At 38.6% G+C, this 27,856-nt stretch overlaps 1 protein-coding gene across 8 annotated transcripts in view; it reads right to left on the bottom strand.

The window, feature by feature from the left end:
* Window positions 1–234: 234 nt before the first annotated feature.
* PHF3 (PHD finger protein 3) overlaps window positions 235–27,856 on the bottom strand; it is a 106,613-nt gene continuing 78,991 nt past the window's right edge. For all 8 annotated transcript variants that reach the window (XM_082404948.1, XM_082404950.1, XM_082404952.1 and 5 more), the window contains 7 exons: window positions 20,901–21,032; window positions 19,904–20,039; window positions 17,937–18,132; window positions 17,281–17,428; window positions 14,952–15,041; window positions 12,733–12,928; window positions 235–12,510 (listed from right to left, as the gene is read on the bottom strand). In XM_082404948.1, the coding sequence (XP_082261074.1) occupies window positions 10,403–12,510; window positions 12,733–12,928; window positions 14,952–15,041; window positions 17,281–17,428; window positions 17,937–18,132; window positions 19,904–20,039; window positions 20,901–21,032 (3,006 nt within the window). In that variant the 3' untranslated portion in view covers window positions 235–10,402. The remainder of the gene's footprint in view (window positions 12,511–12,732; window positions 12,929–14,951; window positions 15,042–17,280; window positions 17,429–17,936; window positions 18,133–19,903; window positions 20,040–20,900; window positions 21,033–27,856) is intronic.

Below are 27,856 nucleotides of genomic sequence, written 5' to 3'. Positions count from 1 at the left end.
TTATAAATTTTAAAACTTAATATCAATTATATTTCATTGTTCTAGGTTCTGTGGTATAAAAATTTAGATGATTCAATCTGTATTTAATTTTTTCATATATAACCTAAAATCTCATAATGCAGCTTCTTTCTTTAGGCTTAAAATGGTGTTTATGTTAGAAAATCCATGAATAAACTGAATTTCTTTTGTCAGGAAAATTTTTAAACTTATGTATATTACAAGGAAAAGATGTCTTTTTGTTTTTTGCTTTCAGCCTAAAACTAGCTGTTGAGAAATACCGAGTCATCTCACCCCACAAGTATACAAAAGGAATTTCCTAATTGAACAATTACTTATGAGCATCTTCTGTGCCAGACACTGTGCACGGTGCAGGGGATAAAGTGCTGAGCCAAAGCAGCACAGATCCTATTCTCATGAAGCTTACAAGTTGGTGGATAAGGCAGCTGTTAGTCAAATAATCACGGATGTAATGACGTAGATTATATTCACTAGAAATTCTCTATGAGGAAAATGATTAAAAACCAGACAACAATGTTTTGCATGGGCTCATACAGGTGGAAATGAGAGGTGCGTGACTTTAGAGCTGCTAGGTCTCCCAACCATCCTTGAATAGCCTGGTGTGGACCACAAAGGGGAGGAAAAAGAACAGACATTGGGTGCTGGAAGGAGGTGAGACAGTGTGGACCGTGCATGTAGGAGGAGAGTAGCACTTGTCAAGAAATCTCCCTGGACAAGAAAAGGGAAAATTTTATTGGTAGTGAAATGTTAGGGGGAAGGGAAAATACAGTCTCAAGGAAGATTTCTACATGGTCTGCTATGTGAAGCACTTTGCTGCCCTCTGGAAGTAATCTTACCTTGCAGGGCTGCATTCTTTTCCCAGGCATGGAGACTTGCATTTGCTTTTCCTCTGAATGTCCCACTGCAACTTCATACACATGCTGGATCCTATTTGTTCAGATTTGTTCAGACACGACTATAGAGTTATAAAGTGGGCAGAATGAAGATGTTTACAATGAACCAAAATGCTAGTAAAATCTGTTTGATTAGAGACCCAGGATCACACTCAAATATTTCATTTGATCACTGGATGGATGGAGTGACTTAGCTGAGTTTGGAAAGACTGAAGGAGACCAGGTGTATGGAGGGAAGTTCACAAACTGAGAGAAACTCTGGAGCTTGAGGTGCCTTTAAAACACCCAAGCAGAGAGCTCATAGAGATTTGTGTACTTGTAGATAGAGCTTGCTGCCAAGAGCATGGCTGAAACTTTGGAAAGCACACGATATGAGATTTTCATAGCACCACCACTAACTGCTCTTACTTCTGTGAAGGAGAAATGTTGCTGTCCTATCAGTAAACAAAGGATGTTGCAGCCATCAAGCCACCACATTGCAGCCTCCCCAGGTGAGCCCCGAGGGAACGCAGGATGGAAACAGGACGCCCCGCATCAAGCAGTCAGCTGCTGCAGCCACCCCCGACGGTGCACCCAGAGGAGACTCAGGATGAGAAAGCACAGGACACTGGCCCCAGGTAGCTGAGGTGCCACGTCAAAGGAATGATTTCAGTGAGCCCAGACTCTTGCATCTTCCCATACATAGAAAAGCACTAAATTCATTAGCTTGAGATGTCTGGTTTTCTTTAACTAACAGTAATCTTTTGATGTTCTGACCACCTGGTCCTTGTTGATTCTATCCTGTTGTCGTCCATCTCCCCACACCCCGGCCCCGCCCCGCCTCTTCAGAGCAGTCCCTCAGAGTGATTTGAGAGTCCTGTCTCCCGGGCTTTAAGTCCTCAGAAAGTCCGCCAAATAAAACATAATTCTCAACTTGTAGGTTGTGCGTTTTTTCCAGTCAACACTTTTATCTTCCCCCCACCACCAATGTCTGTCAAAAACAGACTCAGTGGCTCAGAGTAAAACATCCAACTCAATTTTTACACACTCATCCTTAACTTAAACCACTAAAGAAAAACCTCACTTTAACTTGGTACCACAATACATTCATTCAGTGTGAAATATTTACAACCAGGGAAAACGTGTGGCGAACTCCAGAACAAAAGAATACAGGATATGTGTATGAATGTATACAGATATATTTTGATCTGTAAATGGACACAAAACTCTCTAACATAACTGTGATCAAGATTTGTTATCTTTTTTCTCCAAAAGGGGCAAGAGTTCTTAATGAAGTGACATTTTACTGTTGCTTTTCTTTCTCCACAGGTGATTTTTTATGTATCTCCTTAGTAAACGGTTCTGTTCAACTCCGCTACAATCTTGGTGACAGAACTATCGTTCTAGAAACTCTCCAAAAAGTAACTATTAATAGAAGTACTTGGCATGTGATAAAAGCAGGAAGAGATGGTGCAGAAAGCTACCTGGCTTTGGATGGGATAAATGTAACAGAAAAAGCCAACGCTAAAATGACCTCCCTGGACACAAATACCGACTTCTATATTGGAGGAGTGTCATCCTTAAATCTTGTAAATCCCATGGCAACAGGGAAAGAACCTGTAGGTTTTCAAGGTTGTGTTCGAGAAGTTATTATAAATAACCAAGAATTACAATTAACCGAATTAGGAGCAAAAGGTGGTTCAAATGTAGGTGACTGTGATGGGACAGCCTGTGGGTACAATGTGTGCAAAAACAGGGGTGAATGTATAGTAAATGGCACAACTTTTTCTTGCAGCTGCTTACCACATTGGGCAGGAAATACATGTGACCAGTCTGTGTACTGTTTGAATAATCTTTGCCTCCATCAATCTCTATGTATACCTGACCAATCATTTTCTTACAGTTGTTTGTGTACTTTGGGTTGGGTGGGAAGGTATTGTGAAAACAACACTTCATTTTCAACTGCAAAATTTATGGGTAATTCTTACATTAAATACACTGATCCAGATTACAGAATGAGAAATCTTCAGTTCACTACTATATCCTTAAATTTCAGTACTACTGAAACAGAAGGTTTAATTGTATGGATAGGAAAAGCTCAAAATGAAGAAAATGATTTTCTGGCCATTGGTCTCCATAACCAGACCCTGAAAATAGCAGTTAACTTAGGAGAAAGCATCTCTGTACCTATGATTTATAGCAATGGTACATTCTGTTGCAATAAATGGCACCATTTAATTATAATTCAAAATCAGACTCTTATTAAGGCCTACCTAGATGACAATCTAATTCTCTCTGAGGATACTGATCCACACAAAAAGTTTGTTGCTCTAAACTATGGTGGTATTTGTTATCTAGGGGGCTTTGAATATGGCCGAAAGGTAAATATTGTTACTCAAGAGATTTTTAAAAGAAGTTTTGTTGGCAAAATTAAAGATGTATTTTTTCAGGATTCAAAAAGAATTGAGTTAATTAAATCAGAAGGATACAATGTTTATAATGGTGATGAACAAGATTAGGTTAACAAACAATTTAAATATATAAAATATATCTGTAAATAGAGTTGATAGTTATTTCTTTGGCATACTGTTTACTGGAAATCAACTGTTTACTATTACCTGAAATAGTCTAAATGTTAACACTTCTTTTTTTTAATAAGCTTATAAAATATAGCTGAAGAAAAGATTTTGGTCATTTTTCCTACATCCCATTTATCTGAGTCCTGAATTTTCACTCCATTAGTTCATTTAGTGTTTATTCATCTGTGAACTGTTTTTTAAATAAAATTTAGGTGAAAATGAATTAGTGATACATACAAAGAAAAATAAGAAAAAGGCAAAAAGTATTAACCAAGGGAAAAATTAAAATTATTAACAAAGGAAATATCATAGTCTATCACATTGTTCAGCTATGAAGAGTTATATGATTGAAATAATGTGAAATCTGAATACAGACTTAAACCAAAAATCATTGAATGAATGTAGGGAGGCGGAAGATGGGGGAAAGGAGAGTTACCTGGTGAAAGTTACATCCTTGTCTTCCACAGTACGTTATCAATAGATATTATAGTGTTTTTTTAACTTAAAAAGATAGCATATACATGTCACTCACAAATATCCTAAGAAACGTCCAGAAGAATTGGTTGTGGTTATCTCTGGAGAGCAGTGCAGACACTGTTGGGTTTTGTTTATAAATGTTGTAGAATTTCTTGACTTTTTAAACCATGTATTTATATAACTGATCAGATTTTAAAATTAAACTTCATTTATATTTAACCATTCAAGTCTACAGGTCTCCAAATTGAGCATAAAACAGGTTCTGAATAATGTTATTGAAAATTATTGTCCTGATAATATCTGTGCTATTAAAAGCATAACTTGAGAAAGTACATTTTGCCCAAACACCAGTTACTGGTGTAACTGTGAAGAGCATTTTCACCCGCCCACTGTTCAGACTGGGAGACAGTCATTGCTGCTGTTGTTACTTAACATTTTGAGAGTTTGGTATTTATGACAATTTTGCCACCAGGAAAGCAACTGACAACACATGACCGACATAAAGCTCTAACAGGTAGAACAGGACCGTGTGGAGGAAAAAATCTTGGTAATAGGAGCATGTAAAGTTGAAAAGGAAAAATCTATAATTATCTATTAAATGGAGAAAAGATTTTTACACATAGGATTAATGCATAGTTTAACTTGCCAATGCTATTAATAATCAAAATCTGCCTGTACAGATTCCAGTCTATACAAAGCAGCTAGATGAACAGTTTATCATTGCAGAACTTTACAGTTGTTTTTTTTTTTTTTTTTTTTTGACTTGTTATTTTTGCCACTCCATTGCAATCAGAAAGCTACAGACAGTCTTGGAAAGTCCCAAAACCAAAGTTAAGAACTTTGGCATTATTCGATGGGACACAAAGTGTCCCCAGACATACTATTCGTATCAACATTAGAAAGTGTGTGAGCAAAATATAATGTAAGGTACAACTGCAGAAGGTCTATGCATCAATTCAAAGGTTTTGTTTTTTAATAGAAACTACACAAGACAACTCCATCCAACATATGCTGAAAAACCGTGACCTAAATTTGCTTTGGTCCATACCATTCAACTTTGGAGTTATTGAGATCATAATGTTCTAAAAAAATTCCTTTTGATAGCTGACTTTAAAAGATACACATTTTATGCAAAAAGGCAAGAAAGCTGTTTTAGGAAGGCTACAAAAGCTTCAAGGAAACTTTGCCTATACCACACCCCATCACATTTGGCCACATCTTCTCATAATACAGTGTGCCTTTCTTTAAAGCAGCACTTCCCAAAGTAGAGTCGAAGGACCCGAGGGCCCCTAGACATTTTCAGGGGATCCAGACAGATTCTTCCTTTCCCAACGACAAATCTTTGTGAAGCCAGATCTTCTTCATGTATTTCAAACAAAATGACATATTGCCAAACATTAAATGCAGAAGCAGATAAGAGAATCCAGCTGTGTCTTAAGTCAGACACTGGAGACATACAAACATGAAAAAGACCACTCTCTTAACTAAATTGACTAAGCTTGGAAGTTATTTTACATAAAATGTTATTAACATATAATGGGATTACTGTCAAACAAGTATTTTTATAATTTAAAAAATTTTAATCTCTAATATGCCAAATAAGGATAGACACAATCCAAAAAAACAAAAGCTCTTTAGAGGTCTCAGTAACTGTTAACAGTGTAAAGGGGTCTTGAATCCAGTAAGTTTGAGAATTGTTGCTTTAAAGCTGCTTCTCACAGCTGTAGTCTTACATTCAGACGTGACCACTGGCCTTTCTACACCACACTGCAAGCTCCAAGAGGTTGGAGGGTTAGGGTATTGCTCACCACTGAATTCTAAGAACCTAGCAAATGCCTGAATAGGCACAAAAGAACTGAACATTGCTACTTAGAGATTCTCCTGTAAGTCAGAATGACCTGGTTAAAATATTTTTTCACCTTAAGATCCAAAATTTCGTGTGGTAAGTTATCAACATTATTTGTTTTTGCTATCCTAGTGATGATGGGGTTGAAGATTTCCTATGTGATATGCTTTTCCATCACAAAATAAAAATAATTGATAAGGACCTTTCAGATTTTACTATAACATCATGATGCTTCTGAAACAAAGTGTAGAATGTAAACATGAGAACATTTTTTAAAGTAAGCTGAAATACCTTAGCCAAGAGATAGAAATATTTACCTATAAAACAATGAACTCATTTTTTTTAAGACACTTCTAGCTATTGACCTAATATTTGTGTTTCAACTCACCCATTCATGTACCCTCTTGCTCTACACATGAATTAAAATTCTTTATGAAACAGAAGTCAAAGAATCAGGGTGTTTGGCACCTTCATAAGAGCAGTAACCAATTTTATTCATGATTTGCCTTGGGAGACAAAAGTCAAGTGCTGACTATGTGAACTGCCTTTTGTGGTTATTACTAAGTGGCAACCTGACCATTGTTTTAGAGGGATCTGAGGAGATGGGAATAATGCAACCAGTATGTTCAAACATTTAAATTAAACTATTTGCTTTAATAAGATCCGGTTCACCAGCAAGCTCACAATGCACTTAAAATTGATGTATACACAGCTGCTTTAAAAAAACTGAGAACAGCTGTATGCAAATTCACCAGCTGGCAAGTAGTTTTATGTTATTGCACATACATAAACACGTTAATAATATCCAAGTGGCTTAACTTGTCACTCCATTTTCCTATTGTTGATATTATTTTTCTTAATTTTTAAACATTTACTATGGCCTTAGATGTTTCATAACTCCAAAAAACTTGTAACTAGGATTTGGTTCACCTACAATTTAAGCTACAATTAGCAAGTTAAGAGCTATGGTAAATAACGACCCTCAAAGTTGTACATCTCAATCCCTGGAAACTGTAAATATGCTAGGTTACACAGGAAAAGGGGAATTAAGGTCACAGATGGAATTTAGGTTGCTAATCAGTGGACCTTAAAATAAGATTATCCTGGATTATCTCTGTGGGCCCACTGTGCTCACAAGGGTCCTCAGAAGTGGAAGAGGAAATCAGAAGGGAGGGTCAGAGACGGCAGAAAGACTCAGCCCCATGTTGCTGACTCTGAAGATGGAGGAAGGGGCCATGAGGCATGGAAGGTGGGTGGCCTCCAGAAGATGGAAAACGCACAGAAATGGGTTCTTCCCAGAGCCTCCAGAAAAGGAACGCACCCTCTGACAACACTGAGATCCCCATCAGACTTCGATCCACAGAAGTGTAAGATAAATCTGTGTGATGTCAAGCCACTAAATTTGTAATAATTTGTTACAGCAGCAATAGAAAACTAATAAAAGAGGACTGGAGAATTAGGATTTGAAATGAATATAAACTTTGCAAATCTGTACAGGAGAACCCAGACTTTTGGTTATGTCTTTTTGCTCACTCTGAGGAACGGGTGGCCAGGTGGCGCTTCAGACAGGTTGGTGGGATGGCGAGAAAAAGGGCTGTGAAAGGTGTGTGTAATCATCAGGCTTCTGTCCCTCTACCATTGTCCATTCTCAGAGCACAACCACCACACATTCAGACTTTGGAGAAAAGTAGAACTGAGCTAGGATTCCAGCTCTGACAACAGCAGTCTAACCTTGGATGAGTTTTCCAACTTTTCTAAGTCCCAGTTGCCTCAGCTCTAAGGTAAATCATCACCTTGCAGGCTGACCGAGGTTCACATAAAGCGCTCAACATGAGGTCTGACAAACTGGGTGTTCATGGAGGCTTTCTCACCGACACAAGGATTACAAGGGGCGGACTTGGTAAGTACTGAGACATCCTGGTACATTTTACTTAACAGGTCTGTATAAACTGTCTTAAGATGGTTCTAAATTTTTGAAAACATCAAACTGTTTTTAAAGAGCAAGCTTTTCTTAAAACAGGAGAAACTAAAAGATGAACTTCATATAACTACTAGTTTGTGTAAGGATGGTTGGTAGGTGAAACTGAAAGAATGAGAATGGCTTTGGAGCTACTACTACTCATTTGAGAACTTTTCTCTTTTTCCCTTTCCTTCCTCACAAGTTAAATGCCTCAAAATACTCAACATGTCCGTAGCTACTCTCCACAATATTTCAGCCCCAGGGGTTAGGAGACCTGGTCCAGCATTTAGCAGCCCTGTAATACCAGAAGACGTGGTCATTACTAACACAGGGCTGTATGGGATCTACCGTGATTCTACGAGATATGAAGAAAGAATTTAAAATTTCCCAACAATATGTATAAAAAACTATTGGCTAAGAGGTAATCAAAAACTGACTCAAAAGGCTTTCTTCCGTTGGTTAATCCATTCTTCTTGTACCTTGCAAAAGAAACCTGGTGTCTCATCAACCCCTCGACCAGATAGATCAGTGAAAGCAGATTTACTGACATACATACAGTTGACCCTCCGTATCTGTGGGTTCTACATCCTTGAATTCAACCACCAGATAGGAGAAAAGAATTTCAGAAAGTTCCAAAAAGCAAAACTTGAATTTACTGTGCACCAGCAACTATTTACATAGCATTAGTATCACATTTACAACTATTTACATAGCATTTACATTGTATTAGGTTTATAAAATTGTAAGTAATCTAGAGATGATTTAAAGCATACAAGAGGATGTACGTAGGCTATATGCAAATACTATGCCCTTTTATATAAGGGACTTGAGCATCCGCGGACTTTGGTACAGGTTGGGGGTTCCTGGAACCAGTCCCCCAAGGATACCAAGGGATTACTGTATTTGAAATAAAAGAGCCTAATTTTTATTTTGGTTTGGGGAATTTTTTTGGTAAAACCTTGAGAATAATTTCTTCATAACGGTGCAAAAGCTGACTGACCTTCGGTTTTTTTTGTTGGCAGACAGACTCGTTTTCTAACAAGTCAGCTTGCAAAAGAAAATAGAGCAAATTTTAAAAAAAACTTTATTTGAATACAAGTCCTCTGTTTTAGAACATATATGATAAATTTCAGAGGATATGGATGACAAAAAAAAAAGGGGGGTCTCAAGTTGCTGCAAGTTAGACAAAATGGTTTGGTTTTGAATTTCCACTCATTTTCTCTCCAGTAAAAACAGCAAGGCTGATTCAGTTTCAAAACCCATTTTTAACTCTAATCTGTAGACTTTTTAGGAAAACAAACTTTATCTTCTTAATTTTGTGAAGTCATGTATATTTTTCTTCATTAATACAGGTAAGTTAAAATACTGGTTTTTCTTTCCCTCCTTTTGGTCTCAAATGTTAGTATCATTTGGTAGCCACTGCTTTAACTTATAGCAGTCAATAAAGTATATGTAGTTAAGGATGTAAATAAATTTAGGTTTAGATTAGCAATAGCCTCCCTGTGCTTTCAAGAAAAACGAGCATACGACACTGTAGTTATTTACCCCCCAAATTACAGTTAATTACACATTTTACAGAAAGATTCACAACACGTTTCTCTTAAACAAAAGTTCTGTGGTCTTACAATGATTAGTCAGTGTACCAAATTTTGATGGTGTACCAGTTTTCAGAAACATACCTACAAAGTGGGTTATAGCTGCAGTTTTTCAGTGGTAGTTTTAAATTCTAGCTTCTTCAGAACTACACGATTTATCTCAATAGCCTACAATCTAAGATAAAGAAATCGTTTTTCTCCTCATCTTAGCCTATATGCTCTTGGCTGAGTAAGAGAAGAACAATGTCTAAAGGTATTTAAAGCCTCAAAGAAGAAATTCTTTTACTACTGAATTTCAAATCACACACACAAAATAGGTGAGAAATTCTTTTATCATATTTAGAATCAAAATATCCCTTAAAATATTTACATTTTACAGTAAAAAGGATAGCAAAACACAAGATCATGTACAAGCTTAAGTATTCAAGTTTCTGAAGAGCCAAAAAGGAAAAGGAAAACAATGGACTACCACAAAGCTGTAGTACGGTAACAAACGCCTTCAATGAGTGCAGACTAAAGCAATAAATGTACTCCTTGGGTTTCTGATTCTTGGTCAAAAACTGCTCCACTAAATGATTAATATAATCCAATTACGAAGTTGCTTGGCTTTTTGTTGCTCCTCTACAGTTTCTTTAAAAACAGTGCAATTTAAAACAAACTTACAGAGGACACGTTACTCTCAAATTAGTCATTATATAAAGGACATTCACTAGAGGCAGTAAATATATTCCATAATTAACCATATTTACCAATTAAGGAATAAAACTAAAATTTCTAAGCCTTTATTGCATATTAATAAAACAAATCTTTGAATATACAGCAATGTAAAACTTTTAAAAATATTAAATTCCTATAACTAGGGCAGTTGGTGTGAAGAAGGGATGGTGAGCCCTGGCCCAGAGCAGTCTGCACCGACACACAGAATTTACTGTTCTGCAAACCACCAATATTAAAAACGTAAAAGATGGCACGATCCTAGCAGGCAATCATACAAAGGTTTAAAGATACAACACTTAACAGTTATTTCAACGCGCCCCTGGAGCAGGCTGCCGGCTTTACCTTTTGCTTTTGGCTCTGTCAGTGTGGTCCCTGTCCTTGTGGTGCCTGTCTCTGTCCTTCTCTCCTTCTCTGTGCTTGCCCTTCTCCCGCTCTTTGTCCTTCTCCTGGTCCTCACCCTTAGCTTTGTCTGCCTTCTTGTCTACACTCCTGCTGTCCCGGCCTGCTCCTCGCTCCCCATGTGACAGCCGTGCCCTCTCTTTATCCTTATGCCCCTCCTCCCTGCTCTTCCTGTCTCTGTCCTTGTCCTGGGCTCTGTCTCTGCGCCTATGCCTTTCAGATTCCTGCTCCCACTCCTTCTCATGGCGCTCTCTCTTCAGGTGGTGTGAATCACTATAAAACCTCTGACGATCCCCTTTACCCCTGTTAAATGGTCTATCCAGTTGCTGTTGGTCTTGCCTACCCCAAGGGTCACTATGGCGCCTTTCTGGCCTCCGAATGTCTTTAATCTGGTAAAAATTTTGTGGGCCTAGATACCTTGACGCTTGTGAAAGGGGACCCATCATACGTTGCGGTTGGCCTGTCAGATGAACAACAGGTGGCCAGGGAACCATGGGATTCTGAGCAAAGCCAAAGCCTGGAGGGGGAAGTAACGGGGGTGGCAAATGTGGCGGAAATCCAAACATGCTTTGTGGGGGGAAATTCGGAGGTCCTGGAAATGGAAATCCAGGCGGGCTACACTTGAGATGCTGAAGGTTGGGCTGCTGTGGCCTTACGGGTGAAAAGTTTGCACCTGTTCTGGGGCTGGTGTTTCTGGAAGTGAAGCTGATGCTTTTAGCAGGAAATTCAGATTGACATGTGTTTCCAGCCTCAAAATGAGATGTGGCTGCTACTGATCCTCTCCGAAACGGGTGCACGGTTTCAATATTCTGCATTAAAATCTCCTCCTGTAAGGGTTTTGCTTGTTCCGTTTGAGAAGTGTGTACGTTTTCTACTGATGGCGAGTTCTGTACAACCCCGGAATCATCACTCTGCTGAATACATGAGTTTTTCTCCACAGAAGGCAACTTTTCCTCGACACTGCTTTGTTCGGTTAAGTGCTCCTTGTGTGATAGGCCAGGCAGGGGCTGCTTCTCTCCATTCCGGCAGCTATCTCCATCCCTGTTTTCTGGAGCAGACGCCTGCTGACTTCGCCCTGCTGCTTGCCTAGGGTCCCTTTTCAGGTTGATAAACTGGGGGGCCCGTGTCGTATTAGCAGCAAGGTTTTCACTGCAACTCACATTACCATCTATGTTTCCTTTTCCTACATTAGACCTGCAGGGAGAACTAGTATTTGAAGTCCAATTATCTTGCAAGTTATTCTCTTGATCTTGTAGCAGCTGTCTTTTTAACGCCCTCTCTTTACTCTCCACAGTCTCCTCTTGTTTTGACTGCATCGATAAATTTGTTAGGAATGCTTCTGTAGAAACATCTGGTGGTTTACCTCTGAGACTAAGACTTGTCAAAGGCCCAGCAGACACAGAAGAGGTCCCCATTCCGGATGCCTCTTCTCCTACTGAACTACCTGCCGACTCTGAAGGCTTATCTCCTTTCACCTTCACTTCCTTGGCTTCACCATCAGTTGCTTCCACTGTATCTATCTTCTCTGCTTTCAGGTTGGCTTGCTCATTTATAAATGGAATTTCTTTAAGAGTGTCTTGTTCTGTCCCTGACTGAGCTTGTTCATAGGCTTGACCAGTAGTGCCCAAAAGGCTCTGAAGGATATCATCCACAGGAAGAGGTTTGTTTGCCAATTCCAGAGTAGAAGGCTGATTTTCCCAGCCAATCAAGACCCCAGGAAGGAATCTTAAAGGTTTTGGTGGCTCCTGTTTGGTGACTTCCACTAAAGGTTCAATGACCGCTGGAAGGTCTTCCTGAAGAGTCTGCTGAGGCTTATTTCTTTGCTTGTGCAACACAGTTGTAAAAGAATTAAAAAAGTCATTTTCTTCTTCTGCGGCTTCCTCTGTGGAAACGTCTATCTTACTCTTTTTATCAGGCGGCAATGCTACCGGTGCGCTTTCAGGCACCTCGGCTGGGTGACCAGCGCTGGCACTGGCACTGTGCTGCCGTTTCAGCTTCTGACGGATAATCAAGCCCAGCAGCAGATTAGGTCTGTGCAGTTCAAGGCCTGTACAAGATCAAGAACATCAATCAACAGTCATCGTCAATCGTTACAAGAAAGAGTAAGATTCTGCATCTAGCTTATGACAGCCTCCTCAACGGGTGCCTGTCCCTGTCACAGCAGACCTCAAGGGCTGGGCCCCGAGAAGGAAAGCAGAGTCAGCTTTCCTGCTCCGGCCCTGCCTCTCACCTCACTTCACTCATATTCTATTATTAAACGGATACCTACCAGGTCCATCAAAGGGCACAAGAGGGTGTGGGATCTTATCCGCGGCGCCCAGAGGGATTAGGTACATGTCTTTAACCTGCTTCATGTTGTTAGCGGCCACTCCATAGCGCTTCCTGCTACTGAAGTACGCAAACAGCAAAGTGTAAGAAATCTGATCCTCTTCAGTCACAGGTGTGAAGCGAACCACACAAATTTCCTATTCAAGCAAATAACAAATGGTTGTTTAAAACAATAACCTAAACAGCAGCCTGGTTTTAAATACCATTCTCAATTAGTAATGATCTGCTGAGTTTTATGACTGTTACCAAGTAACGTGGCTTACAACTTAAATGCAGATATGAATACTAAAAGGAAATAACTCTTAGGAAAAGATCCTGGCTGATCCACTGGTGGATTTGTTTTATCTGAAACTGTCCCATAGAAACTGAGTCCCAAGGTAATTAGTTTGTGCAAGGTGACACACCTGTCAGTGGCAGGGAAGATATTTAAAGCCACGTCTCCCGATATCTATACTGTGTCCTTATGTCCAATGTTGTAACTCCTACAGAGGGCTGCCTATATTCTCAGCACACTGCAAATCAATAGCAGCCACCACCAGCGCCCCATCACGTACACACACACACACAGAAACGCACAAATCCACGGATAATCCAAGTTACAGGGACTGAATCTAGGAATACAGGGGGCTGGGCGAAAGACCTCAAATACACACAGCCATAAATTCTGTAAAAGCATTTGGCTTACTGAGGAACTTATTTGCTTGCCTCTGGGTTCTTGGCTTTGTTTCAGATACAAAAGACAGTCCCAATTTGGTGTTAATTTGGTAGTGTGAAAAATGGATGCTTCTTCATGAAACATGAAATGGGGAGAGCCAGATCTACTGCAAAGCCTAAACTGATGCGAGATCCTAGAGAAAACACATGAATGAGCTGAACTATGGCTCCACCTCTTCTAAGAGGTCTGTCATCCAGAGTGTCCTCCTTTGGAGCCAACAACTCCAGATGGAAGCACACTGTGCAGTACCAGAGGGGCAGATCAAGAGCGTTCCCAAAACATCCAAGAGTAGTACCTCCCAATACCTTCCTATGGCTTTTACTATCATGAGAAAGTGAAAGCAAGTAAATGGAGTAACTTTTTTTATACTGCTTCAAAGTTTTATTTGTATTCTAATACAGTATCAGTTTAAATTCTAAAATCTATATTGGAAAAAATATTATTTTCAGCTGACGATTATCCATTATGGATCATTACTAATCTTACTAAAGACTTCTGATCATAAAAGATAAAAAAATTAATGTTCGTTTATTCAAGATTTATTTTTTGAATGTCTATAATATGCTGGGTATTATCATCCTTGGAGGGAAAAATGATTTCTTCTAATGATTAAATATTCCTGTGTAGTTATGTTCTTTGAGTTAAAGAAATGATAGAAGATACAGAGAGAGAAAAGAAAAAGAGAGATATTGCTACAGAGGCTACTAATTATCTCCCAGTATCCATTCTCCTCATTTCCTCCTATTACAAAGAGAACCCTTAACTTTTAGTTGGGCACATGGCCATCCAATAGAGACCACACTTCCCAGCCTCCTTAGTAGCCATATGAGGTATATCAGTAAGCTCTTGCCAATGAAGTTAGAGGAAGTGAAAAGATAACTGCAAGTTCTAGGTCTTGCTTTTAAAACAACTGGACAGACATTCTTTTTTTCCCACTTGGTGCTGATAAGTCAGCTTTGACCCTGCTTGAATGATAAGGCCAACAGTCTTGAAAACAGCAAAATAACAAGACAGAAGAGCCTAATCCCTGAATAATCTAACGACCTAAAGCCTTGAACTACTGACCTACCTAACATAACAGGAAAATAAACAACTATATTCTATAAATATATTTTAGGGTCTCTTTGTCCCAACAGGTTAGCCTATGCCCCAACTAAAACAAATGTCTATAATCAAAGCAAGGCAAAATTCCAGGATGAATCTCAATACTTACTCTAAAACACTTCTTTCAAAACAATGACAGAAATTACTGAGAGAGCATACCACGAAAGGAATGCTGGGCTTTGAGCTCTAGCAAATGGCTATATAGTTCAGCTTTGTCAGGCATATCATGTGATTTAGTACTTGTACTGGCTCCCTCCCCAGGGGACCTTGCACAAGAACTCTCAGTGGTTTACTTTTCAAATATTATCTCTTATTAGTAGAGTGAAAAAAGTTCTCCTCACCTTGGTTCCTGAGGCTTTAATTTTTTCCACATAATCCCAAACTGTCTGAGGTGATATTCTACCACCAACTTGAATACTATCTGGTAGATCCTGTGGTAACGACATGAAGGTGATCAATGTATACAGATTATATTTATTATAATGTCTATACCTCATACAAACTTAGCTCTAAGACTAATTTGAAATAGTGATAAAAAAACAAGTAAGTAAGATTATAAAATGCATCAGAGAACATAAGAAAGTACAGGAAGGGCAATTAGGCTTTACCTCAAATGTCAATTCCAAATGACTGAGATGGATGCCCAAAATACAGTTAAGAAAGAATCTGAGGTCAAGAAAAAGAAGCAGTGCAAGCAACCCAGTTTGACAATCCAGAAAAAGAAGCAGTGCAAGCATCCCAGTTTGACAATCCAGGAAGAGTACAACAGATTTCAGAATATTAGGGGACACTGTTTTTCCCCTTCCACCTCCCCCTCCGTTTTTTTGGTGGTAGTGAGTTGGGGTATGCCTTTATCACTAACAGCTGGATTTCAGAAGTTATCAAGCTTAATTATAGAGTATATTTTTGCACAGAAGAGAATAACATTGTAATAATGCAAGGTTCATTTTTTTTTTAAAGGCACAATCTTTCTGAGAACAGATGACTATACATAAAATCAATCAAGAGCTGTACAATTAAGAATATTTGAAACTTTAATCAGTATATTTGTTTTTTATGAAAAGAGAAAAATCATAAAAAACATAATTAATCAAATCAATTCAATTGCACTGGATTAACTGAAATATAAATTCAATTAAATTTAAATGATTAATTGCTTTATTTTATTTGGGATTTTAGTCCAAATCAAACTAAAAATAAGTAGAAAGCAGAGGTGGAGTTCTGGAAAGCAATCACACAGAAACTGGCTCAGAAAATTACAGTTTTGTTTAAAATCAAAAGGGTCCCGTAGTTTAGGACTTAATTATCCATTTAAAAGAAGAGTTATCTTCACCATGGACTGATCAAAGACTAAATTTCTAAACAGATTTGTTCAAAAAGAAAAGCACTGAATTTTTTTCTTATAAAATCAATGTATCTAAAATATTACTTGCCAACCAAACTATATGTAAAATAAAGTTGTTTATTAATCAAAAACACAACTAGACAAATAAGCTGATGGAGATTAGATAAGCAACATCACATTGAGTCAAACTAATTTCATCCTAATACAAAGAAAAGTTTATATTAGTCTTAAAAAAGAACAGGCATATATATGATTTATGTTTTATAAAATACTGAAAACCATTTTTTTTAAAACTTTTGCCTTTATGGTCAGCAGACTGAGAATGAATGGAAAAAATGTTAGATATGCACATAATAGCAAAATATAACCTCAACAAAAATACAGTACACATATACTGATTTATTTCCTTCTGCATAAACACAGAGATACACAAACTTTATTCAAAGGAGTTCAGAAAACATCGTACTTTCTCACTAATCATAATACTATAATACTACAGCTGCTTGTTTCCCATAAATACTGCATAGTAGTCCCTTCCTATCCCCTCAGGTATAAAACCAACCAAGGGCACCACTGCAGCAACCAAGGTCATTGCTCTCAGGACTGTCAGCTAACTGGAGAGTCTCAACTAGACAGCTGACCCTTGAACAACACAGGGTTTGATTAAGGGTGCCCCGCCTCTGCGCAGCTGATGAATCCGAGTATAACCTACAGCTGCCCCTCCGTATACACAGTTCCACACCTGAGGATTCAACCAACTGTGGGTCATGTGGTACCGTGGTTTTCACTACTGAAGAAATCCGTGTGTAAGTGGACCACGCAGTTCAAAACTGTGTTGCTCAAGGGTCAACTGGGTGTGTATCTATATTCACAGAAATGGGCAGGTAAGAACCATAGTCATGAAGTTGGGGAAATTTAAGCAGTAGTGGAATTATAAGACTTGATAACAATGAAAAACTCTCCCTGACAAGCTAACACTGAAGGCCATAAATTTGTCCATCTTATACTTAAGTCTGTATTTAAAGAAAAACTTAGATATCCACGCAGACTCTCATTAATCTTTAATTCTGACAGAGAATACATCTTGGAAAGAGTACAGGACATGTGGATTTAATACTTTCAGAGCACAACTTTCTACAGTTCTAAAACTCCATTTGTGGACTCATAATTCCATTAATTGAATGGTTTAAGGATCACTGTCAATAAATATTTTTATCATGAATGAAAATTAAATATTTTTATTTTATTATGTTGTTTCTTTGCCTTTTGGCTTCAGAAACATATATGTCAACCCAGGCATAGAAGGGTAGAGAAGTTCACAGTACCTCTGTCAAGTACTCAGGGGAACCAGACACTGGGTAGGCTTTGGTAACAAATTTTGCTACAGATGGCATGTTGATAAAACCTTTCCAGATGAAGTTCAATCGAGCCAGGAAGGTAGACTCAACTTCAACAGTTCCAGGCATCTCTGGACTAAAAAATGACATTAAGAAGTTTTCAGCCTAAAGATCTGCTCGTGAATAAATGCATTTTCTATTTACTCATCAATCATTTCTATTTTAGCATGTCAAGAAAACCAAAATATGTAAAGGCTATGATTAAAGAGTTTATATTTTCACTTTAATGTACTTATATTTACATAGCCATGTTTTTACAAAGTCTTTCTTCTAGGCTGTCTTGTGGACTAATATGGTCCAGAGAAATGCAAGCAATTTTTCTTTAATGACTTATCTCCTGCCTCTTGGAGCTAATGCAATTAAAGAGAGTTTTAAAGTCAAGTCCCCACACACTCAAATCTCTAAATTAACTTTTAGAGTCTTTTAAAAAATCTCAATTACAGTACAGGAAGGTACAGTTACTGTCTCAAAAGAAAGGTTTCTTTCTTAAGAAACATGTCACTTTTCTAAAGTTTTTGAAGACTTCCAGGTATAATATGGCAAAGAGCTATAAAGAATAGAAATTATAACTAACAGAAAATTACCGTGGAGCAGAAGACAATGTTGACTTCGGAGACTCTTGTTTCTCCTCTTCAAAGAATTCAGAGGCCAAAATATTTGAGGTTGAAGACAAAGCATCTGCTATACTTTCTGCTTCATTGTCTGAATGTTTACGAGATACTCCAACAACAACTTTCACTTTTTTTGGAGAAAGATCATCTACAGGCGGTGCCATTCGACCTGAAGTCAGAAAACACCAAAATATACCATTTTTGTAAACTGAAATTTCTGTAACTTCATCCACTTTCACTTCTAAAGTTATTCAGTTTCCCTGACTGCCCTGTTGCATAACCATACATTTCCTGGCGGCGTAATTTGTAACTATCATCTTTCTCACAATGAGTTCTAGAACACCTCCCTTATTGATGTGAAAAATTAAAAAAAGAGAATGTTAAACAACTCAGACAAGCTTTTGAAAAGGAAACATTACAACCAGAACCTAAAAATGGCTTCCTGGTTCCCTATCAAACATTTTTTAAACTAAACTATACAGCACATTCCAACAGTCTTGAGAGGTAACATGAGGAAATAAGTAAAACAAATCTGTATCCCTACTTTGTGTTACATCCAGCAGCAGTCCATGACATATGCATACTACAATGCTACTTAGTTACTAAGCATGAAAAACCACTAGTAAAGTTTAGAAAATGACACTGATTTTCTTTACAGAATCAAGAAGAAAACTCATTCAAACTTTCTGAAAATAGGTCAAGTCCAGTAGTATTTAACAAATACTTTGTGTGCTACCATTAAATTTATTGAACTATTACAATATTAAATATATTAATTATAAATATTATGTTAATCATCAAAATTAGTAGAAATTAATAGAATTAACAAAAAAAAATTAAGATTTTTTCCCAGACAAAAAACCTAATGAGTATACTAAAAATACTAGTAAACCATGGATAGCTTTCTTCAGAGATAACAATGTCTAAAAACACCCTCCCCTTTAAGTCTTTACCATTGTACCAACTGTGAACACACAATTTTGAGAAGATATGTCATTTTTATTATAAGAAAGCTGCCTAGTCTCTAAAACAATGATGGAGGGCAGCATGTTAACTAACCTGAAAAATTTTTCAGCTTACTGAACAAAGTATGTATCAGTCCTTTAGCATACCACAGTAAAAAAAATAAAAATCGAGAGCTACATCTCTAGAGTTTTAAAAAACTCTCATCCTCCACCTTTACCAATAAACTGAATATAAACTTAAACTCTTGCTCAACACATTCCCATTTCTTACGCCCTAAATCCAGTCTCCAACATGTGTCAATATTACCTAACCTGAGTATCTCAAAGCCTCCCTTTAATTAAAAGCACCTTCATCTCCCTCTTGCACTAGCGTACAAACGCCTCCCACCTAGCCTCGCTCCTTCTTCTCTTGGCTTCTTTCACCATAATCCCTACTCAAAGTCAGAGAAATCTTCATAAAATTCCAATCTGATCATATCATTCCCCTGCTAAAAACCCTTCAATCACTACCCACTGCTCTTAGATAGAAGACTAAAATCTTTAATATGGCCTACCAAAGCAGGTTTTCAGCAATTTTTATCAAAATCTGTAAAGTAACATTTTATATCATGATCCATTACTTACATACACGCACACTCCACATACCCCTGTGTGTCTGTGCACATGTATGTGTATACATGTATGTATGCATGTGTGGGGTTTTTTGTTATACATAAATAATGGGAACTAAAGTCTCTCAAAATCATACTTATCTTTATCAGTGCAATTCACTGTGATATTTTCTATTCTCTGTTTTCGTTTGTTTTTGAAATGCTAGTGAACTACTTACTAAATTGACTTCACTACTACTACTAAGTCACAATCTGACTCACCCACCACCAGTACTGGGAAAACAAAAACCTACTTAAATTACAATTTACAAGTATTCCCCTTTCAAAATGAAAGCAACATTTAGGAAGAAATACTTCAAATTACCTATGCAAATTTTGCAGTTAAGATCAAAAAGATGCTGTCTGTGTTGACTAGTGGTATCTTTAGACAAGGAGTCAATCTCTTCTTTCTGTTTGTCAGATCCTTCTGTCTTCTCCACTGTCTTATTAGCTGTAGGTTCCTAACAACAGTGAGAGTAAAAATAGGTTAACAGAAAAACTTTGGCCTCAATTATTTAAATCATCTGATATTTCATACTGATATTTTTCCAAAATGAAACTGCTCCATTCATAGGTTGTTTTTCACGATTTCTTTAAAAAATAAATGCTAGATATTAACTATGACATAAAACATAGCAAAAACTCAAACATTTCTCATTCTTCAAGGCCTCTAACAAGATCTCATATTATTTTCTCATTGATATTTGAAAGTAAGAAAAGCCACACCTGCTCTCAGACTAGAGTCTATCTAAGAAGCACCTACAGATTTCGAGGCCTGTGATGCAGGTGGTCTGCACACTACGTACAGAGAAACAATGCTTTCAACATTCTCAAAACAACATTAAACCAATAATATAGACAACTCTAATAAATGCACCGTTTAAAAAATTCTTTTTTCTACTTTAAGAACAAGAGAAGCAGTGGCTTCTCTTGTTGCGGAGCACGGGCTCTAGGTGCACGGGCTTCAGTAGTTGTGGCTTGCAGGTTACAGAGCACAGGCTCAGTAGCTGTGGCACACGGGCTTTGCTGCTGTGTGGCATGTGGGATCTTCCCGGACCAGGGCTCAAACCCGTGTCCCCTGCACTGGCAGGCAGATTCTTAACCACTGCGCCACCAGGGAAGTCCGCCCCCCTTTATTTTTATATTTCAAGTGAATCGTTTAATGTGAGTAAGGCTCAGTTTGATATAATGGTAAGTATTAACAGAAGAAAATGGTTAAGTATAAACACGTTCCCTTCTATCAAAAACGGGCAAATAAATCTTTCCTGAATCTTCGTGTTTCGAGCACTATACAACATGCTATCTCTATTATCATCATTTACCTGAATCTCCATGGCTGCTTCCTGTTCTTTCATTGGCGCATCACTCTCAATTTCTATCTCACCTTTATGAGTTATCTTCGTGATTGGTCGTCTTTCCACTTCCCTCTGTTCTTTCTCAATCATCTCTATGGTCTAATAGGAAATATTTTAAAGAAAACTTCACAGTTAAAATCACAGATGATTTTTAACCTTTAGGTAGTCTCTCAAGCAACAAACATATACTGAGTACTTGCAAATGTCAGTTTCAAGTGCTGGGGTTTTAAGAATTAGACCTCATACATCAGCCTGGAGAAGTTTACATGTACAGTAACTGGAGGCAGCTGAAGTGTAATCTAATTTGCAAAGTGATGAAACATGATATTTACATTTAAAATCTACTTTCTGATCTAGTATTTCAGCAGGTGCCACAGAGAAATAACAATCAAGTTCCTCTTAGATTCCTAACTTGATGTTCTAACATCTCCCACAGCAGCAGAAATTTAGTCAAACAACAGAAACGGGCTGTCCCCCATCAGAAGGCTCCTGACAGAGCATACTTTGTGACAGTGAACAAGCTCAGCAACAAAGCATAATAAATAAGCAAGAGCAGACAGAACTAGTAAAAGGTAGCTGAGAGTGGAATGGGTTAAGGAAGGTAAAGATGGATCCGGCCATTTGTCTTGTCACTGTTAAGTGCAAATCCTCCTTTAAAGAAAGAAATCAGATACACAGCCCAAAGAAAGAAACAGCTGGTCTCCCATGCAGATGACACCTGCAGCCACAGTTTCAAAGAAGAAGAAAGGCACGTGCACATTTGGGATACGAAGGGAAAAAAGAGATGGTGATACTATTTGCAAAATACGAGAAATTATACAAGGCGAAAGTAAAGGAATATGTGACTGAGTGTAATGTATCAAATTAAGGCCTCTTGCACATCAAACTAAATTTGGCAGAAGATCAACATGGAGGCTTAATGCTTAAGACCAGGTAAATAGTGTAGAGTTAATATATAAGGAACCACTATTTTCTAGAATAAAGGGCTAATACTCTAAGGCCACTGTAATAAAAACAGTGGATAATGTGGCTATCTTGCAGTCACAATAATTTGAACTCACATATGCACCTCACCTTCAAAGATATTTCAAGCTCACAAACGCCCAATGAAAACTCTCAGCATTGGTAACTTTCAGAATTTTTTAGTTTTAAAAATGCAACACAGGAGACAGCTTCAAGATGGTGGAGGAGTAAGATGCGGAGATCACCTTCCTCCCCACAAGTACATCAGAAATACATCTACATGTGGAACAACCCCTACAGAACACCTACTGAACGCTGGCAAAAGAACTCACACCTCCCAAAAGGCAAGAAACTCCCCACGTACCTGGGTAGGGCAAGAGAAAAAAGGAAAAACAGAGACAAAAGAATAGGGATGGGACCTGCACCAGTGGGAGGGAGCTGGGAAGGAGGAAAGGTGTCCACACACTAGGAGCCCCTTCGCGGGCGGAGACTGCGGGTGGCGGAGGGGGGAGCTTCGGAGCCACGGAGGAGAGTGCAGCCACAGGGGTGTGGAGGGCAAAGCGGAGAGATTCCTGCACAGAGGCTCGGTGCCGACCAGCACTCACCAGCCCGAGAGGCTTGTCTGCTCACCTGCTGGGGCGGGTGAGGACTGGGAGCTGAGGCTTGGGCGTCGGAGGTCAGATCCCAGCGAGAGGACTGGGGTTGGCTGTGTGAACACAGCCTGAAGGGGGTTAGTGCACCATGGCTAGCCGGGAGGGAGTCCAGGAAGAAGTATGGACATGCCTAAGAGGCAAGAGACCATTGTTTCGGGGTGCACGAGGAGAGGGGATACAGAGCACCGCCTAAACGAACTCCAGAGACGGGCGCGAGCCGCGGCCATCAGTGCGGACCCCAGAGACGGGCATGGGACGCTAAGGCTGCTGCTGCCGCCACCAAGAAGCCTGTGTGCGAGCACAGGTCACTGTCCACACCGCCCCTCCCGGGAGCCTGTGCAGCCCACCACGGCCAGGCTCCCGTGATCCAGGAACAACTTCCCCGGGAGAACGCACGGCGCGCCTCAGGCTGCTGCAACGTCACGCCGGCCTCTGCCGCCGCAGGCTCGCCCCGCATCTGTACCCCTCCCTCCCCACAGCCTGAGTGAGCCAGAGCCCCCGAAGCACCTGCTCCTTTAACCCCGTCCTGTCTGGGCAGGGAACAGACGCCCTCAGGCGATCTACACGAAGAGGCGGGTCCAAATCCAAAGCTGAACCCCGGGAGCTGTGCGAACAAAGAAGAGAAAGGGAAATCTCTCCCAGCAGCCTCAGGAGCAGCGGATTAAATCTCCACAGTCAACCTGATGTACCTGCATCTGTGGAATACCTGAATAGACAATGAATCATCCCAAAATTGAGGAGGTGGACTGTGGGAGCAACTGTAGACTTGGGGTTGGCTTTCTGCTTCTAATTTGTTACTGGTTTTATGTTTACCTTAATTTACTATTTAGAGCTTATTATCAATGGTAGATTTGTTTATTGATTTGGTTGCTCTCTTCCTTTCTTTTTTTTTATATATATATTTTTCTCTTTTCCCCTTTGTGAGTGTCTATGTGTATACTTCTTTGTGTGATTTTGTCTGTATACCCTCGCTTTTACCATTTGTCCTAGGGTTCTGTCTGTCCTTTTTTTTTTTTAATATAGTTTTTAATGCTTGTTATCATTGATGGATTTGTTTTATCGTTTGGTTGCTCTCTTTCTTTCTTTTTTTATTACTTCATTATTTTTTTATCTTTAATAATGTATTTTTTATTTTAATAACTTTATTTTATTTTTCTTTTTTTTCTTTCTTTCTGTTTCTCCCTTTTCTTCTGAGCCGTGTGGCTGACAGGGTCTTGGTGCTCCAGCTGGGTGTCAGGCCTGTGCCGCGGAGGTGGGAGAGCCCAGTTCGGGACATGGGTCCACCAGAGACCTCCCAGCCCCAGGTAATATCAAACAGCGAAAGCTCTCCCAGAGATCTCCATCTCAACGCTAAGACCCAGCTGCACTCAATGACCAGCAAGGTACAGTGCTGGACACCCTATGCCAAACAACTAGCAAGACAGGAAGACAACCCCACCCACTAGCAGAGAGGCTGCCAAACATCATATGAAGTTCACAGACACCCCAAAACACACCACTGGATGCGGTCCTGCCCACCAGAAAGACAAGATCCAGCCTCACCCACCAGAACATAGGCACCGATCCCCTCCACCAGGAAGCCTACACAAGCCACAGAACCAACCTTAACCACTGCGGACAGACACCAAAAAAAACGGGAACTACAATCCTGCAGTCTGCAAAAAGGAGACCCCAAACACAGTAAGTTAAGCAAAATGAGAAGACAGAGAAACACACAGCAGATGAAGGAGCAAGGTAAATACTGACCAGACATAACAAATGAAGAGGAAATAGGCAGTCTACCTGAAAAAGAATTCAGAGTAGTGATAGTAAAGATGATCCAAAAACTTGGAAACAGAATGGAGAAAATACAAGAAACGTTTAACAAGGACCTAGAAGAACTAAAGTGTAAACAAACAATGATGAACACCACAATAAATGAAATAAAAAATCCTCTAGAAGGAATCGATAGCAGAATAACTGAGGCAGAACAGATAAGTGACCTGAAAGATAGAATAGTGGAAATAACTACTACAGAGCAGAGTAAAGAAAAAAGAATGAAAAGAATTGAGGACACTCTCAGAAACCTCTGGGAAAACATTAAACGCACCAACCTTTGACTTAATAGGGGTTCCAGAAGAAAAAGAGAAAAAAAACAGGGACTGAGGAAATATCTGAAGAGATTATAGTTGAAAACTTCCCTAATATGGGAAAGAAAATAATCAAGACCACAAATCACAGAGAGTCCCATACAGGATAAATCCAAGAAGAAACACGCCAAGAAACATATTAATCAAACTATCAAAAATTAAATATAAAGAAAAAATATTAAGAGAAGCAGGGGAAAAGCAACAAATAACATACAAGAGAATACCCATAAGGTTAACAGCTGATCTTTCAGCAGAAACTCTGCAAGCCAGAAGAGAGTGGCAAGAAATATTTAAAGTGATGAAAGAGAAAAACCCACAAGCAAGATTACTCTACCCAGCAAGGATCTCATTCAGATTCAATGGAGAAATTAAAACTTTTACAGACAAGCAAAAGCTAAGAGAATTCAGCACCACCAAACCAGCTTTATAATAAATGCTAAAGGAACTTCTCAAGGCAGAAAACACAAGAGAAGGAAAACACCTACAATAACAAACCCAAAACTATTAAGAAAATGGTTAATAGGAACACACATATCAATAACTACCTTAAATGTAAATGGATTAAATGCTCCAACTAAAAGACATATGCTGCCTGAATGGATACAAAAATGAGACCCGTATATATGCTGTCTACAAGAGACTCACTTCAGACCTAGGGACACATATAGACTGAAAGTGAGGGGATGGAAAAAGCTATTCCATGCAAATGGAAATCAAAAGAAAGCTGCAGTAGCAATTCTCATATCACACAAAATAAACTTTAAAATAAAGACTATTACAAGAGACAAAGAAGGACACTACATAATGATCAAGGGATCAATCCACAAGAAGAAATAACAATTGTCCACATTTACGCACCCAACATAGGAACACATCAATACATAAGGCAAATGCTAACAACCATAAAATGGGAAACTGACAGTAACACAATAATAGTAGGGGACTTTAACACCCCACTTTCACCAATGGACAGATCATCCACAATGAAAATAAGGAAACACAAGCTTTAAATGATACATTAAACAAGATGGACTTAATTGATATTTGTAGGACATTCCATCCAAAAACACAGAATACACTTTCTTCTCAAGTGATCATGGAACATTCTTCAGGATAGATCATATCTTGGTTCACAAATCAAGCATTGGTAAATTTAAGAAAATTGAAATCGTATCAGGTATACAATCTGACCACAACATTACGAGACTAGATATCAATTACAGGAAAAAAACTGTGAAAAATAGAAACACATGGAGGCTAAACAATACACTACTTAATAACCAAGAGATCACTTAAGAACTCAGAGGAAATAAAAAAATACCTAGAAACAAATGACAATGAAAACACGATAACCCAAAACCTATGGGATGCAGCAAAAGCAGTTCTAAGAGGGAAGTTTATAGCAATACACTCCTACCTCAAGAAACAAGAAACATCTCAAAAAAAGAACCTAACCTTACACCTAAAGCAATCAGAGAAATACGACCAAAAAAACCCCAAAGTTAGCAGAAGGAAAGAAATCATAAAGATCAGATCAGATATAAATGAACAAGAAATGAAGGAAACAATGACAAAGATCAATAAAACTAAAAGCTGATTCTTTGAGAAGATAAACAAAACTGATAAACCACTAGCCAGACTCGTCAAGAAAAAAACGGAGAAGACTCACATCAACAGAATTAGAAATGAAAAAGGAGAAGTAACTGCTGACACAGCAGAAATACAAAGGATCATGAGAGATTACTACAAGCAACTCTATGCCAATAAAATGGATAACCTGGAAGAAATGGACCAATTCTTAGAAAAGCACAACCGTCCAAGACTGAACCAGGAAGAAATAGAAAATATAAACAGACCAATCACAAGCACTGAAATTGGAACTGTGATTAAATATCTTCCAACAAACAAAGGCCCAGGACCAGATGGATTCACAGGCAAATTCTATCAAACATTTAGAGAAGAGCTACCACCTATCCTTCTCAAACTCTTCCAAAATATTGCAGAGGGAGGAACACTCCCAAACTCATTCTACGAGGTCACCATCACCCTGATATCAAAACCAGACAAAGATGTCACAAAAAAAGGAAACTACAGACCAATATCACTGATGAACACAGATGCAAAAATCCTCAACAAAACACTAGCAAACACAATCCAGCAGCACATTAAAAGGATCATACACCATGATCAAGTGGGGCTTATCCCAGGAATGCAAGGATTCTTCAATATACGCAAATCAATCAATGTGATACACCATATTAACAAATTGAAGTAGAAAAACCATATGATCATCTCAATAGATGCAGAAAAAGCTTTCAACAAAATTCAACACCCATTTATGATTGAAACCCTCCAGAAAGCAGGCACAGAGGGAACTTACCTCAACATAATAGAGGCCATATATGACAAACCCACAGCCAACATCATTCTCAATGGTGAAAACTGAAACCATTTCCACTAAGATCAGGAACACAAAAAGGTTGCCCACTCTCACCACTATTATTCAACATAGTTTTGGAAGTTTTAGCCAAAGCAAACAGAGAAGAAAAAGAAATAAAAGGAATCCAAATCGGAAAAGAAGATGTAAAACTGTCACTGTTTGCAGATGACATGATGCTATACATAGAGAATCCTAAACATGCTACCAGAAAACTACTAGAGCTAATCAATGAATTTGGTAAAGTAGCAGGATACAAAATTAATGCACAGAAATCTCTTGCATTCCTATACACTAATGATGAAAAATCTGAAAGAGAAATTAAGGAAACACTCCCATTTATCATTGCAACAAAAGGAATAGAATACCTAGGAATAAACCTACCTAAGGAGACAAAAGACCTGTATGCAGAAAACTGTAAGGCAATGATGAAAGAAATTAAAGATGATACAAACAGATGGAGAGATATACCATGTTCTTGGATTGGAAGAATCAACACTGTGAAAATGACTCTACTACCCAAAGCAATCTACAGATTCAATGCAATCCCTATCAAATTAACAATGGCATTTTTCACAGAACTAGAACAAAAAATTTCACAGTTTGTATGCAAACATAAAAGACCCCGAATAGCCAAAGCAATCTGATAAAGAAAAATGGAGCTGGAGGAATCAGACTTCCTGACTTCAGACTATACTAAAAAGGCACAGTAATCAAGACAGTATGGTACTGGAACAAAAA

This window comes from Balaenoptera borealis (assembly GCF_965194805.1).
Source record: "Balaenoptera borealis genome assembly, chromosome: 9".
NCBI lineage: Eukaryota > Metazoa > Chordata > Mammalia > Artiodactyla > Balaenopteridae > Balaenoptera > Balaenoptera borealis.
This window is presented reverse-complemented; position numbering and strand designations above follow the sequence as displayed.